At 35.3% G+C, this 16,445-nt stretch overlaps 1 protein-coding gene across 4 annotated transcripts in view; it reads left to right on the forward strand.

The window, feature by feature from the left end:
• The window catches only part of LOC138319606 (uncharacterized), a 160,978-nt gene that overhangs the window by 87,127 nt on the left and 57,406 nt on the right, over window positions 1–16,445 (forward strand). Inside the window, exon 1 of one of the 4 annotated variants that reach the window (XM_069262761.1) lies at window positions 11,650–11,865. The exons of the other annotated variants lie outside the window; for them this stretch is intronic. Within the exon in view, the coding sequence (XP_069118862.1) occupies window positions 11,776–11,865 (90 nt within the window). The 5' untranslated portion in view covers window positions 11,650–11,775. Of the gene's footprint in view, window positions 1–11,649; window positions 11,866–16,445 lie in introns of those variants that run through there. 4 annotated transcript variants of the gene reach the window in all.

The raw sequence follows: 16,445 nt of genomic DNA on the forward strand, positions 1-16,445 counted from the left end.
AAATCAGCCAATTAGTCTGTTTGAAGCACTGTCAGATAAGGTTTTGCTCCACTGATGTTGAGAACGACTGATGACGTAATTAGGTTTGATGGGAATCCAATCTCAGGTGTTCGTGTTGCCTCGTGTTACCTGGGTGAACATTAACTGTACGTGACTTTACATAGAGCACACAGGAAACGCCGACATCCTAGGTTCTGTGTTACAACCAACATAATTCACCAAGGCGTGTGGTCCATTCATCTGGCGGCTAGTCAGCCTTTACATAATCCACAGGCATCGTGTAACGACCTCGGCGAACTTATCCTCGAGGATAAGACTAAAACGTTAAAATATGTAATACTGGAACTATAAAATATGTTTAGCTTCAGATAGGTTGTCTTTTCAAAGAATGAAAGAAAAACCATCATCATTATAATCATCCATCATCACTACCACCGCCATCATCATCATCATCATAATCATTATCATTACCGTGAAATCATTATCATAATCATCGGCTCTGCGATAGATAAGCATAGAAACTTTAAAGTCCTGGTCCGGCAGAAATTCCCAGCGGAACCTCCAAGTTATTAGGCTATTGGTGGACAGCTCATAGATCTTTGCACAGAATGTAATACTGCAGATGAGAGTGAAGCGCCAGGAAAGATAAACAATAATTGCCTATCCGATAGAATCCCAAATGATATAAACGAGATTATAAAATACACCTCACACCGTCTGTTATGATCCGGAACCTTATGATTGAGGTTATAAAGTATATACTACACCGTCTGACACTCAATCCTTACAGGAAATTAATGGGACGAAAACTGGGTTATAGTGTATTTCTGCTGATTCGGTGCCACTCGTAGCCAGAAATTGGCACCAATAATTTCTCTTCAAATATCAATCATTATCGCAGTTTTCATAGCTATTGTTGGTAGTTGGCTGTTTCCATATTAAGGGTGTTCCAAAATGCTAAATATTCCTATAGGAAATAGTCTTGTCCATTTTATCAAAAATAAGGCTGCTGTGAACATCGCTTTTAAGATTGTTATTTGATGTCAAATCGATGTGAGGATATTTTATTAAGTTGCAAACATAACTTTAGAGAGTATCTTTTATTTCCTACTCTGTTTTGATTTCGTATACTTTAGAGAAAGATAAACTTTTCTTCAAAGTCCCATTATCCTATAAAACAGTTTAAGTGTAGATTATATTCCGATTTACGATACGTCACGATTTCCCAGATGACCCGACGGATCAGATTTTATTGAGGGAATGATTCTAATGTAGAAAGGCATCGATCTTGCACAATATACATGTACGTGTAACATGTGCTACTCGAGGTGCTAACGTTAGCTATAGAGTTATCGCCCCTATCAGCGTGAGGTTTATATTTGATATAGATAAAATCCCAGCTGTTGTCCATAACAAAAATCATGCTTGCATTATCTGTCTTATCTACTAAAATCAATACACAATGTCATATATTATGAGTTTGAACCTTCATTCTGAATCATATACACTTATTGAATAAAGCCGGCATTCTGTTAGTGTCGACGCTAAAGTTAGGAAGTCGGAAGGATTTTGACATTATCAGAATGTCAACCAAACAATTTCTACGTTGTATATCGTAATATTGTACACGGATGTAAGTACATAGAAATATACATTTTTGTACTTCGAATGCAGTAGTTAAAGAAATAAAAGTGAATTGAATGAATGAATGAATTCATGAATGAATGAGTAAGTGATATGAATGAATGAATGGATAAATGTGCTTGTGTGTGAACTGTGCCATACTCCATCGTAAATAATTTAACCTTCGACTTTCTTTCGTGTTTTAAGAGCAAAAACTCATGGAATTCGTTGAACGCCATTTGTGCCTGACTATGTTAACTTTACCATATGTTATAAGAGTGGTTAAACCCTGTAATTATCAGGTTTTTTACACAATTGCCCTCGTTGACTGATGATTTTTGCTAGAGAGTAATTTTATTTGGTTACAATTACAGTAATGAGTTTGTGTCACGTGACATAACTAACTCACGTACTCTGTTTAATTGTGTGCTATGTTCACATTCAGTACATTTCCAATACTTTAGTATTGCTTCATCATGTTTTATTTGATTGAACGCTCGTTTCCACTAGAACTACTACACAGTATTGACATCAAATGGTTTGATAAGGCATACATGCCAGCCATAACCTGGTTTGAAAATAGAGAAATGCTTAATAGTTTCCTCGAATATCTTAATGTATCTTACATATATTTAAGTATTGCCTATAATCTCCCTTTCCGCTGACATCTTGTGATTATTGTTTAGTTGAATTTCAGACTCCTTTGCTTCTGGCACCACTAATGAGTCTTAGAAGAATCCACACCTGTTCGACACAGAAATGTATTTTGCAATATCTTATGGAGACAAAATGATAAAGTACAGGACATATAGATGATTTCATTTTCCATCTCGTGTAGCTAGTGTCATTTTATTTTCTACCTTAAACCCTTGACTAATGCCAATGTCGAGGACTTGTTCCCGTCGGTATCACTGTCTCGGAGGACTTTCCGGCGAGTCAATCTATCGTGAAACTGACACGGGATCTTCTTATTGAATTTGGACACTCGAGAGCGCGGAGTGTTTACGGCGATACTTCACGGCAACAGAGGAATAAGTGATAGCTTCCAGAGGCCGCTCTGAAACCCGAACGTCGATAAAACCGCTTTGGTGGCAATGCAAGGAAATTCATTTATTGTAATACAAGGTGCTGTAAAAATTTTACTTTTCTCTCATCAACTGTTGACTTGGAAACCACTTCGTTTCTACGGTTAAAAAGAATGAAGATTTAGTTGTTTTACCATTTCGGTTAAAATGGCGTATATTGAGAGTTCACATAAAATAAATAATGTGTACTTCTAAAGACGTATGAACACTTAAAAAAGCCACACTGAAATTGGAAGAATGTTGGGAATGATTAGGATTAAGGACCGTCAGCTGCCTTGATGAATGCGTTAGAGGATAAGTTTATTTCTCGAAAGAAACATTTGTTTAATTATGAAAACAAATGTTGCCGACTGTTACGTGTTTTCTGTTTTGATACTTAAACAGTTGAGTTTAGGAGAATTAGGAACAAATTCATCTTCTGGATGTCTTGGTTTCAAGATACATGAATACACTGATAGCGTCACCGACACAACTGTCACTCCATCCCAACGGATTTCATTGAAAGGTTGGCAATTATCAAGACAATGACATAAACAATATGTATGACAATGGAATAAATAATGGATGTCATGAACAAAGAAAGGTTAAATAGAAACAAAGATAGCAGTGTGTTATCTACAGCGATGCAGCCTTAGGTCAACGCTTACTTCCTTACTGAATATCACCTTGTACTCGTAGACCAAGGTGAAGGTCGCGAAATACACACGAGTGCCACGTGTCCTCAAAGACCAAGTTTAAGTACAGCAAATAAGATATACCTGACCTCAGAGACCAAAATTAAGGTCGTCAAATATGAAAGATTTCGTTAAAGGTCCTTTAACAATGAAATAAATCCATCTGACCCCAGTGGTAAACATTAAGGTCACGTACTAGGGATGGTAGCAATATGCTACTTTACCTGGCGTGTCCAGTTTAAGGTCATTGTGTAGATAGGGTGAAACTCAATATTAACATGCTCTGAGGGATTCCACCCATGAGTGATAAGTACCATTCAATTTTGAGTACTTACTATCTATCTTATACACAACATATTTTGTGTTGTGGTTGTTGCGATCGCAATATCTCACTTTTGGGTTTAAATGTAATGGGTCTGTATTTACGAAAATCTGTGTCGGTTACGTCAGCAGAATATTTATTAAATGTTCAGGAAGGACAGAGATTAAGTGTTATCATGATAGGATGATACTAATCTGGACGTATTACCAAATTGTTGTACATAACACACATGAAGAATCTGCTGTTACGCATGTGGTTTCTGGACACGTCATGGTTTAAGTATTTATAACGAGGATTTACACGTCTCTAATTCTAGTTCGTGGCTTTTCTGCATTATGACCAGTATTTTTTGTTGAAAATATATATTTCTATTTAAGATTTTAAATTATCACATATTCACTGAGACTTTAATTGTAGTGAATGTAACGTTTTAAGAGATGAGTATGTGTATTAGAGAACACTATATGCTGATTTTATCTGTCAAAACAGTGATCCGTTCTAAAAAATCGAATAATAACGATAAAAATGTTAATTAATCAAAAACATGTCAACGACGACCTCAAAAATCCAAGTATTTTGCGGATTTTGTCAAAATCTTAAAACTGATAATGTCGATGCCAACCGAAACATCTGTACCAAATGAGTAAGAAGTATAAGCCGAATTTAACTTTCTTTGTTGTTGTCACGTGTCTATCAAACCTCGTTTCCAATCTTATCATAACAGTGACGAGATTATCTTTTGTTCAATGTTCGCACGGATGTAAAGTATATAGAACCATGGAACTGGTATCGCTACATTGGGTGGCATTGATGATAATTTTATTTGATAGTCTATAGAGGATTCTGTGGGTGAATCGCCGCTTAGAACAACGTTCTTAGTTCTATCTATCACCTATCATGAATGCTGTGTAGGAAATCTCAATTTGATGACATTTCCGGTGGGAACCCCACTTCCGGTTTGTTATCCGATGCCGATAAAAATTCATATTGAGCAACAGAACGATCACCAAAAGAGTTAAATATCACACTGTGAAGTGCATTGACAAAACGTTATAGTCAAGACACTTTTGCATTGATTGGGATCCACGTACAACACGACATGGGCCATATTGCGCTGTCAGCGTGAGCGAGAGGCTGCAAACAGACTCACACAAACTAGACAATAATCGATACCCCTCTAGAGTCTCTGATATAATCCGAGGATGATCCGGAACATTTCATTTCCGAGCGAGTTTAATTATTTAAGAGAGAAATCCGTAGATCGATAACTTGTATAAATGACTACCCGATGGCAGTAACACAATCACCTTCAACAAATGATGAAAAACATTCGCAGTACACCACTGTTCCGTATTTGTATTCATAATAAACTCTAAATATAGATTTTCATAATCATAAACTGGCAATTAACTTTGGGTTGATTGTTTATCATATATGAGACGTTATCGCTTTTGAAGACAAAAGGGCTGCCGATAAATGTGACGATTCTTTCAATAAAGATAATGATTATTTAGAAAAAGTGACAGTTCCTCAAGTGAAAATGTAATTTCGTTCAGTAAAAAATAAGTTTTTTGCAGTAAAAAATGACAATTTTTCAGTAAAAGTGACTTAAATAGAAGTGACAGTCGTTTTAGTAAAAGTAATAAGGCTTTAACAAAGATCGCAGTAAAAATAAAAATAATCTCAATAGAAGTTATAATGTGTCCACTTTCACCAATATACTGTACTTTACTTTCGTTAATCAATGCTGTGCTGTCACTTATCATCATAAACCATAAAGAAAGCTATAGGGCTGAATAAAAATCGTTATTATGCTATAAAATCAACAGACAGGTGACAGACTCTATATTACAACATCTGATTTTAATCCATTAGTGTTTCTGTACGATTGTTTGTCCTGTTGGCCTGCTAACGATGGTATGGAGGGTAGCTCGATAGCATTTCGTTTCGTGAGGACCCAGTTTAACACGTTCCTGATATTAGGCCGTGTCGATTGTGGTTGTTTTCTATCCATTGATATGATCAGAGTCTTTTGGCGAATTCTATTTCAATTCCTTAAGGAAACAACATCTAATGAAAAAGAAATGAAAGATTGTAACAGTCACGGAACATGGCTGGGTTTGATAGCAAAAATGATACCGAGGCACGTGCTTACAAACAAGAACTGAAAACGTCAATGTGCGCTTAGATCACTTGGTAGGCACTTCGACATATGCAAGAGCAAGATTTAGATGTTTGAGATTTTATGAACTTAATCTATTAAATAAAAACTCGACATTATGTGACGTATCTTCATGTTAACGTTATGGTTCTTATATTTGAAATACTATGATTTTCATATTTGAAATACAGTGACAAGTATGGAATGTGCAACACGATGTCAAAGATAACTAAAACAACAACACGTTTTCTAGTAATTTAACATCATCTGATAACGGCGACACTTATTATACACCAATTACTTTTTTGTATATACAGTAATGCGACATTCCTATTGGTCAAACTATGGATAGCAATTGTATCTTCAAATGGGCAATACGTGTGATGTTGGAAACAATCTCCTTTTGACTCTATCGAATCATTGTATGACTCAAAGCGTTTTGATTCTGCTATAGAAATTATGTCAGCCTATGACAAACATTATCACTTATTATCGGGAAATTGAACCCGACTGTGATAATAACCGTTAATATCTTCTAGGCGATCCAGGATTATTTATCGTCTGGTTATAGACGTGATTAGCGAAATTATTCATCCATAATAGACACCATTATCAACAATTCACAGGAAATTATACCACATACTTTCCCGAAACTAATCAAATTCTGAAAGTATTATGCGGCCTGGCCTTGTTATATCCAAACATCATTGTACAGTATTGTAACACCCAAACTTTTCACATTTTGAGAAGTACGTCATAACAATTAAGGAAACGATGTAATTTTCACATATGTGGCAACTAATATAGCAGTACTATCTAATTTGATTCCAGATTGGAAAGAAAGAAATCATGTTCTTTGGTTTGCTTTATGATTTCCATCTGTAATGTTATTTCATTGATTGTTTTCAATTCTAATTGGTCTTTTTAGCTCGCTTATTCGAAGAATAGGGGGAGCTAATGTTGTCACCCCGGCGTCGGCGTCGGCGTCAGCGTTGGCGTCCCATTTCACGTTAAAGTTTTTGAGCAAGTTTCTCTTTCGTCAATTGTTTAAGCTTAAGTCATCATAAATGTTTATGGATGCTGAACGTGATAATACAACCAATTTTAAAATAGTAAATACTTGAACATCAACTTCTTCTGAATAGGCGAGCTTTGCTGTTCTCCAACAGCTCTTGTTGTTTATGCAATTTATGTGGTTTGATTTTATCACTTAATGAAATTATTATAAATAGCATTATTTCATGTAGATATACTTAATTAGTGTGTGTGAAATGTGTAGCATTGTGAGTAAAAAACTCAAATATATTCGAATCTAGATATATATTTCTTATTGACAAGGACCCCATACATAATATTTGCATTTAACAACAACTGCATTATTACAGACAAAATTATTGTAACATCAACACAAATCATTTATTGTAAGAAGAAACCATTTATATATTTTACATGTATTTATGATCTGGATTTGGAAAACTTCAAGTTTTTTTTTAACTCATAAAAGCTATTTTAATCCCTTACTGAGGGATGGTGGTTTTAATGCCCTATCATATCATATAATGCCAGATGGCATCAGAACACTGACAGAAAAATTATATAATGTCTTTGTATTTTCTCGTTAAAATGAATAGTTTCCATTTCTCACGCTATCACGTCTGCTAAGGGGCGGTCCGCATATCACCCAACACCAATGCATAATGTATTGATTTCGTTTGCCTCTTCTGCAAACAATTGGACAGATTCTGAAAGAAAATGACGCGCAATTCCATAAACAGAGCTGCTGAAACCGAGAAAGCATCCATAGGTCTATCTTCAATGGCGGTTGTTACGCTTTATAGTAGAGCCGCAATTTTCCAGCTTATAAAGAAATCTCTACTAGTTTAACGATTTTTATTATTATGCTTTTTCTAACGTGTAAGACAATGTAAACGTGAGATGAATTGTTAATGAAGTCCTGAGGCATGAAAGAGCCATTGTACAATGTCTGATGAGCGACTGAACATCACAACAACCGCGCGACGAGCAGCATCATGGCTGCCGGTTTTCTAAGGCTTCTTCTTTACAAAGACATAGTCTAATATGAATGGGTCTGTCACCATTATAACATACGTAGACATATCTTTGTAAGCCTTGTTTGTGCTTTAATACATTGTTTTCTCTGCTCTTCATTTGGATTCTTGAACTCCATTTTCCAGACCTAAACATATATATTCGAGGATACATCGAATTATAATAATTGTCAGATTGTGTTGCACAAGTGACAAATTAACTGGGTATACCGGGTATAACAATTATGTTCTTTGTTGTTATTTTCAAGTATGTAACTGTTTTGTTATTATATTATAAGTAAATAAAACACTTTTACACGAATAAAGGCGACCAATTAATCTTTGAGAACATACGTTTGTGGCGAAACGTAAAACAAATGAAACCAAGATGTGATACACCCAGTTCTAAAGCAATTTAATTTCGCTTGGATTCTGTCTATATATTCAAGTTAATGATGATATCCGGCAATATTTTAATGATGTTGAGTTGATGTGTATCATCTGATGAAATCGAGGTTTTCTTGTAATCGTATGATCCTAAAAGTTGGAATATTGGTATAGACAGATAAACATAAACATGGCAATTTAACGAGAACCTGAAATGATTGATAGACAGTAGTGCATGTATGCCTCATCAGAGAGGAGAGTGCTTTCCACTTGAGTTGAAATATACGATGGACAGAACATATGGTCTGTAATGAAGGGAGGGGAAATATGAATTATTTTTTATGAAATTGTGAGTAATAGATAATGAGAAAATGTTGGGGGTTTTCTTCTTCTTTAAGTTTTAAAGAATTTTCAGTTTTCTAAGAGAATGTTGTTGGCTGTATAGAAAGTTAAATATAACCTCATCCCCTTTCAGACAAGGGACAGTCTGTGACGTTGTGGTTTCGCTTCTAGTCATTTGGAATGAAATAATTTTATACAGAATGCACTCAAAATTTGCTGAAAAATATAGTATTTATCAATTTTAATCAGGTGGAGAGCCACTAGTCCATTCGAACTAGTTCATTACAATTGGTACTAGGCTGGCCGTAAAATTACTAGTCGTTGGCATCGGACTAGTGCTTAAAGTAACAGACTGAAGGGATTTCAAGAAACTTGTTTGACTTAGCTTGTCGAGGATGCATGCAGTAAATTAGCCAAGATAAGTCAGATATACTGTACAGTACTCATAAGAATTCCTTTTCAAATCCTAGGGAAATGCATTCAAGATCAATTGTAATGACAAACATGTATACATGATAATAACTTAATGCCTTTGGTTGATAATAACCAGTAAACAGCTGATTAGAATGGGATATTTTTCACCATTGTTTTTATCATGATAAACAAAGAGCTGGAATGGAAACATTTGTGATTCTCAATGGTAGTAATTGCATTTTTCCAGAGCTGCAAATGCATTATTCGAGGATACCTCATATGATATTAATAACCAGACTTTGTTGCTGTTTTTAAGACGTTACGGTTAACGATACAGGAGAATGTAAGCGTACATGATTCCAGTAATCTCACGCCGTCCGAACTCGTCCGCATGCACACGGAAACCGTCCAATTAGTAGGGGTTTCACGGTACGCTCTCGCGATGTTCCCCAACAAATGTTAACTTACTTATGGATCCGTGCATGCTATGGAATAGGTAAAGTTATATGTTCCCTGGCTTGTTGCCTGTTAATGATAAAACTAAATATAATTGCTCTTTATATTTCTTCTGAAGGCAGGACAAACCTGGACTTGCCTAATTTGTTTATCAATTTGTAAGTCTGTTGTAGAATTACACGATCAATTTATTGCAAATTGATCGTGAAAGTTCTTTAACGGGGATAATCATGAAATGCTACATGTCATTTCAATAGGATTTTGTCTGGGGTCTAACAGGTGCGTAAGGAAAATAATAGTTGTAAATATTTTAGAAATGGTAAATAAAAATACCTGTCTTCTTTGACAGCTCCCTCTCTGTATGGGATAAGTGTTTATTGAAGACAAAGCCTGTGCTATTTCTATAAAGTGTTTTTATTCTGTGACGGTAATTTCTTCACATGCCCATGTCATAATTTAGCTGTTTGAAACGTAAGATACCTCAAGTAGTCTTCAGGTCAATATTGAACTGTGTATAAGCCTTTGGCAGGTCGGTAATAAAAACTCTACTATTCAGATGGACGTCGTCTTATAGTGTTAAAGAGAGTTTAATCTGTCGGCAATAGAGACGGTTCTTCAGTGTCATGCTATTAAATTGTTTGAACGTGTATTGGAGCCATGAAAAATATGACCACGTGGTTCCCACCGCGCTCACCTTTACCAACGGCTAAAAGAAATACGCCCATCGAGGTATGACAACCTGTGTGACATTTAAACGAAACAAATTAAAGTAATTGTCGAACTTTTCTGAATTACTGTTAGATTTATATAGAGTATTTATGCAGCCAGAACGATGTTTTCCCTCTTTGATCCACCAAATTTGATGCATTCCAATTAAATATTATCCTTAACGGAAAGATAAACTAATTGTTTTTATCGTGGTCATACAATTTATTTAGATAAAAGGTTATAGTGACTTAGCAGTACTATCCGTCAAATCGACAATGCTTTTGTCGATCGTCTACATATTGTCGCCTGTACATTTGTATATATTTATACACATTAATATAAATTAAAGTGTCGATGCCTTTTATCCGACTGGTGCGTGAGATATGTTGAGAGCACTGTACCATTGTCAGTTGTTTAATATGACGCGATAGATCTAGTTCGACTCTAATCAACTGGAAAGATCTCTTTATTACGGCACCACAGTGTTACCGTGTTGGAAACCTCAAGTCTTCGAGTATCAACAATCTTGTCCAGTGAAACGTTTGGACTGTACGATTAACCCGCGGCTGATTCGGCTATTGGATGTCCCGGGGCAACGTTTGAACAAGCCAACAGGACATATCGATATCTCGGGTGTCTCGTAAACTTTTACAGGTCACTATTGTCGGGTATCATACTGACCCCTGGACTGATTAGAGCGAATTCCCCAGTATCTATTGCTACTATTATTAAATTGTAGCATTCGTCCGGAAGTCTCTTGTCGAATGTTATCATTTTGGATACAATGATTGGAAGAATCGGAGCTCGGGATATAACGTGACATTGGATGTAGAAGTGTTTTACGTTCATTTCTTTCTGGGAGTTTTAGTTTCATGTCAATCCGCTTCGTTGCAAGTCATCAGAAATACTATGTCCCACAATAGTTGTATCATGTCTCGTATTCAACAGACGTCTTAGAGAGCTGTTAATTATTAACTAATGCTGGAAATTTTGAAGTTACCTTAAAACTTTTTCTCCGACAGTCTTCTGGTTGTTTGGTATCCATTTATCAGATTGCTTTTATTGTTCGGTTGGTGTTATGAAGGATGAATGCTTCTAGTAATCAAGCTTAACGTTCATTCTCTGACACGGACGACGTGGAAATTATATATTTTTGGTTAAGAGATATTATCACGAACAGAAAATTACATCCAGTAATTACTGCAAGAAATCCCGACAAATACAAATGTATTGAAAACAGATGTATAGGTAATTGAAATTGTCAGAAGTGTATCAGCTATCCACAGCTATTTTATCTCCGCTTAATTAAATTTGGTGCACAAAACTCAAAATAGTCCGTGATAATCGCGTTTTTTTCCTCTTACGTGTGTTTTAAATTACTTTGAATGATTGTAAATTTCACCTGTCGTGCGGGTCGACTAGCAAACAGTCTCTAGTAATAGTGCCATAGGTGATTTGGGATTTACCAGAGCTCGTGCTGTAATTAAACGACACCTGTATACGGATGTAATGTCAGACTGTATTTGATATAAAACGTATCCCAAGAGTCGCCACAATGCCAGGAAAGTCACAGCTCATTCCGACCGTTACCATGGAGACGTCACAGCTCGAAGATATCGTGGAGGAAGGTGACGGATTAACATCTGTAAGTAAATTACCTCCCTTTCTCACAGACAAACAGATCTCTATCCTCTCTTATTACGTAATGTCACACCATTTTGATTGACACGTCCTCTTGGGTAACAAGTTGAAGTCTCCACAAAAAATATTCAATGATCCAAATGTTGTTGTTTTTCGCTTTAGAGATCAGCCAGGGGAACATCTAACGGTAAAAGTAAAGTATATAAGGGAAAGGCAAAGTCTGGAAATTAATGTTAGATATCTACTTACTGACACAGGCAGCAAATACAAGACATTTATGTAAGAGTTCAACCTGAACAGCCAACATATATATTAATTTTATTAATTGGCGAAAAATGTAGTGTTTCCTTTAATGATGACTTTTAACTGAAAACATGTGACCTTGGTTCACCGCTGCACTATCAACGAGTGCTCCAATAAATATACTGAGAAAATTACATATAAGTTCGTAAAAAATACGCCATTGTGAAAAAGCTAGATCAGATAGGCTTACATCAGAATCTAGTTACGTTGCTGATATATATGCGTTTCTGATATCTACTCCAAAGAAATTTCATGACAGCACCGATAAAATGTATTGTAATTGTCAACTATCACTATCTTTTAACAGAAAACTGAGAAAAGTATCTCTCGAGTTATACGGCGGGCGAGGAGGAAAGCTATCATTAAAAACTGTACGCCATTTTACCGATTGATGGTGCTGGAACATGTGTTTCTCTAATAGCCTGCGCAGATTTTGATGATTTTGGAACTGAATTAGTTTTCAAGGGGTACTTTATGTCTTCTGGCTTCTTTTCAAGCGACAAGAAGAAGGTACTCCCCTGCTCTAATGTCAGTATTTAGACGAGTAACTTTAACGATGACGTAATAACATGTCGGTCGATCGACTCTATAACTCTGACAGATAGAGCAATAAAGTCACCCTCGGGCTCTAGAAGTTATTGGAGATCGTAACTTTCCAGGAAGTACCACTTGTACCAAACAGCTTCCCTTCAATATCATTTTCTAATGAAAAGAGATATTTTCAAACGAGACACTTGTCAAAAGTACATTTTTATGATGACGTCAATTCCTGTTAGAACTAATCTCTTTCAGTTATATGTTTGATTACTATTATGTGGCAAGCGCTCATAACAAGAGTTTGGTTGAACTTGAGAAAGGAGAAAGTAGGTGTTTTCGGTATCCCTCGGTCTTTATTCACTCTTGCTGTACTCGTGTTTTAATTTGAATCTTTATCAAACATCTATCTACCGAACAACAACCTAATGTTACCCTGTCCCGATGGTCACCTGGCAGGTATTTAACGACTTTGTCACATGTTAAGTACCGACAATAGAAGGGCGGTCACTGGGACAATTTACCTCGAAATATTTTGATAATAAAAGTACAGCATTATTCACGACGTTTTATTAAAACTGACCCCAGATTTTAGGTAGGCTTTAGAGGATAACTAAGGAGGCATTTATCATTATATATGACTCGACTGAATTCTATTAAATAGGAGGGATTTCTATACAGTCGTCTAGTTGCAGAAATATACAAATAATTCCCCTTCAACATACAATGTAGTTACAAATATTTCAGTATAAACGTGATTATAAATAAGGTTAATTTATTTCTTCTTTTTATACCTAACGACCGATTTAAATGTCTTAACATACCAAATAGAAAATATTTTGGAATATATTTTTACAATGTGGTGATGCATTTATATGTGATCGGTAATTACGAATATTGCAAAGCAAGTTGTAAAATGGGTTTGAAAAATGATATTTTCGTTGTCACTATCTTTTATATAATATCACTCAATGATGCTTAAACCTTTTAGTAAGATGAGGTGTATAACATCGTAATCTAAGCAAACTATCATAGTTTCTATAACAGTTCCACCCATGCGCTAAATACATTTCATATATCTATAAAACAGTAATGACTGGGTGAAAAAAAAGCAAATTTTGAAGATAACATAATAAAACTATTACATAAAGTGGTATTTTGAAATGGTGGGTTTTAAAAGAGATCTTAGAAAGATTAAAAGAAAATAAAGACCCTATGAATCTATGCTCTCCTTTTCTTTTTGCTTTATCTTTGAAAGATACAAATAATTATGTAATATATTTAGTTGCAGTGATACGAGTGGAACACTGCCGTTTTCTGTTGATTCCATATGCAACATTGGCTTACATGTTAAGTTTGTCTGTCTATTCAGAGTTCCAGTTTAGTCAACTCATGTTAAGAACACATTAGCCTTATGGTTTCACTAAACATTCGAACTCACGAAACGGCTTCACAATGAAATCTCTCTTTTTTTTAAATGTGGATAGATTTCTATACGTTATATAATTGTTGTACAATTTGGTACAATTAGGCACCACTTTTTTCTGTAAATACATTGATATAAAATTTCACTTCTCAATTTATGCACTTTTGTTGGTTTTGAATTGTGATGGTAGACATGTGTACAGATAAAAGACGATTTGACAGCACATGCATTTTAAATCACTGATTTGAATTCGAGCATTGTGATAAATAATTAAAGTCAAAGAAATGTGAATGCGTGCATTGGCAATGACAGATAGACAAATGCTGTGTCGATATCTATCTGGTATTACGAATTATAAAAGTAAACCAAAATGACAGTGAATTCCATGATCCGGATTCCGAATCCGTTCCGGAATTATAATAAATCTCTTCCATGTACGTCGAGAGCTTTGTACCTATATTTGATCAATGTCAACAGGGTGTTTACAAACGCAGGGCGATAAGGGCTACTGAAGACACAAAGTTGTTGAGTTTGAATAACAACATGGTCAGCCGGTCTTGACGAGGTTTATTCAGGATCAAGTTTACACAAATACACACTTTTGTTAAACAGATTGTGATATTAATGTTAGATATCAAAACGGGTTATTAAAGCTGGCGGTGTACTGCCGTACTTTACAAAGTAGACCCTTTCTACCGACACACATATTGTCTCTTTATAGTCTCCGGTATGATAGATGTTCGAACTCATATTGACTTAAGTTTGAGTATTGAAGTTATATTTGGGACTCTTGGCTTCGCTATCGTGTTTTGTATATATACCTCTTCTTCTTTTGTCAATTGATGTTTGCCTAAAAGAAAGCAAATCACTCAAAAATTATAAAGTCTAAAATCTTAAGAATATGGTTCGAAAAAAAACTCACATCATACACATGCAATTGCTCTAACGAAGATACTTTTCAGAATCATCCAGATTCTGATTTTTGTGGGCTGAATCATCCAGATTCTGATTTTTGTTACATCAGGTGTTTTTTTATAATCACTGAATGGATATGTTAATAAGTATCACTAATAATTGTTTTGGGATTCTTTTGTGCTTTTCTCATCACATTTTAGAACATTTCATTTGGTAGGTCGGGCCCACATCAGTATCGCAATTGGCAATAAATTATTTCCAAAACAAACATTTACAAGTTCATCGAGAGGTTAATTTGTACATGAAAAATGCTATTACAGCCGTTTATGTTTTGATGTTAGCGTCCAGTATTATTACATTGTTCATGGAAAATTTGTCATCAGAATTTATATTCGGTTTTAAAAGCATGTTTACAATTTTACAATAGAGTACACTTTTGGGTATCCATCCACGATACTTATATCTGACCTAATTGGACATGTTCGATCTGCCAAGTCGAGGTTAAGGACATAAAAAGCCACTCTGTAATGCTTTGAAGAGCATCAACGGCGAAAGTTTATACCGTTTGTGTTCGTACACCACCTGCCGTAAAACAGCCGGGTTTTATCTAATGGTTTTAATAAGCCTTCCTCACAAAATACCTTTATCGCCGACATTTCTGGGCTATAAAACCCTCCGCTAAACCTTGGTACCATAAAGAGACCAGTGTTTCCCCTCGTATTTAATCACCATGCTATGGTACGGAGAGCGACAGAAGAGATAATGTCAATTCTTATACTTATGGTACGAAGGTGGAACTACAAGGAGCAAACTGCTTCTTTTGGGATATATTCCCTAATTTCATGATCTACAAATCGTATGTCTTTTTACAACAATTGAATTGCGAACTTTGGCATTTGATAGCCAGTGTACGGTGATGGCTTTGTTTAACGATTTTGTTGTTTTGCAATAAAATGTTGTTAGAATTAATGGTGACGTTCTCGAGTTCTCGATTTACTTCAACTTTCAGTCATACAACGTATATAAAAACCGATTTTATAATTCCTTAACAAAAATACTAGGATTAAACAATTTCATATGAATTTGATCTTTGGTGCTATGAGATGCGATGGACGATATGCTTCATTAATAAAAACCCGGATTTTGCTAAACGTTATGGAGTAAATACGATAATGCTACTCCTCTGAAGCTACCTGCACTGTTATGTTTGGAGATGTAGCTGTATACAACAACATCTTTTATTTAAAGTTTGATGGCACAGACTTTATCATTAGTATACTTTTAGTGCATTATAACTGTGCAGATCTTACATATGTAACTACAAGTTATCATTGACCAATTTATCTACTAATATGTGATATATTCTCTATGTATATTGCATTATATAATGTATATGTATTACTCAT

Source organism: Argopecten irradians, chromosome 1 (assembly GCF_041381155.1).
Source record: "Argopecten irradians isolate NY chromosome 1, Ai_NY, whole genome shotgun sequence".
Lineage (NCBI taxonomy): Eukaryota > Metazoa > Mollusca > Bivalvia > Pectinida > Pectinidae > Argopecten > Argopecten irradians.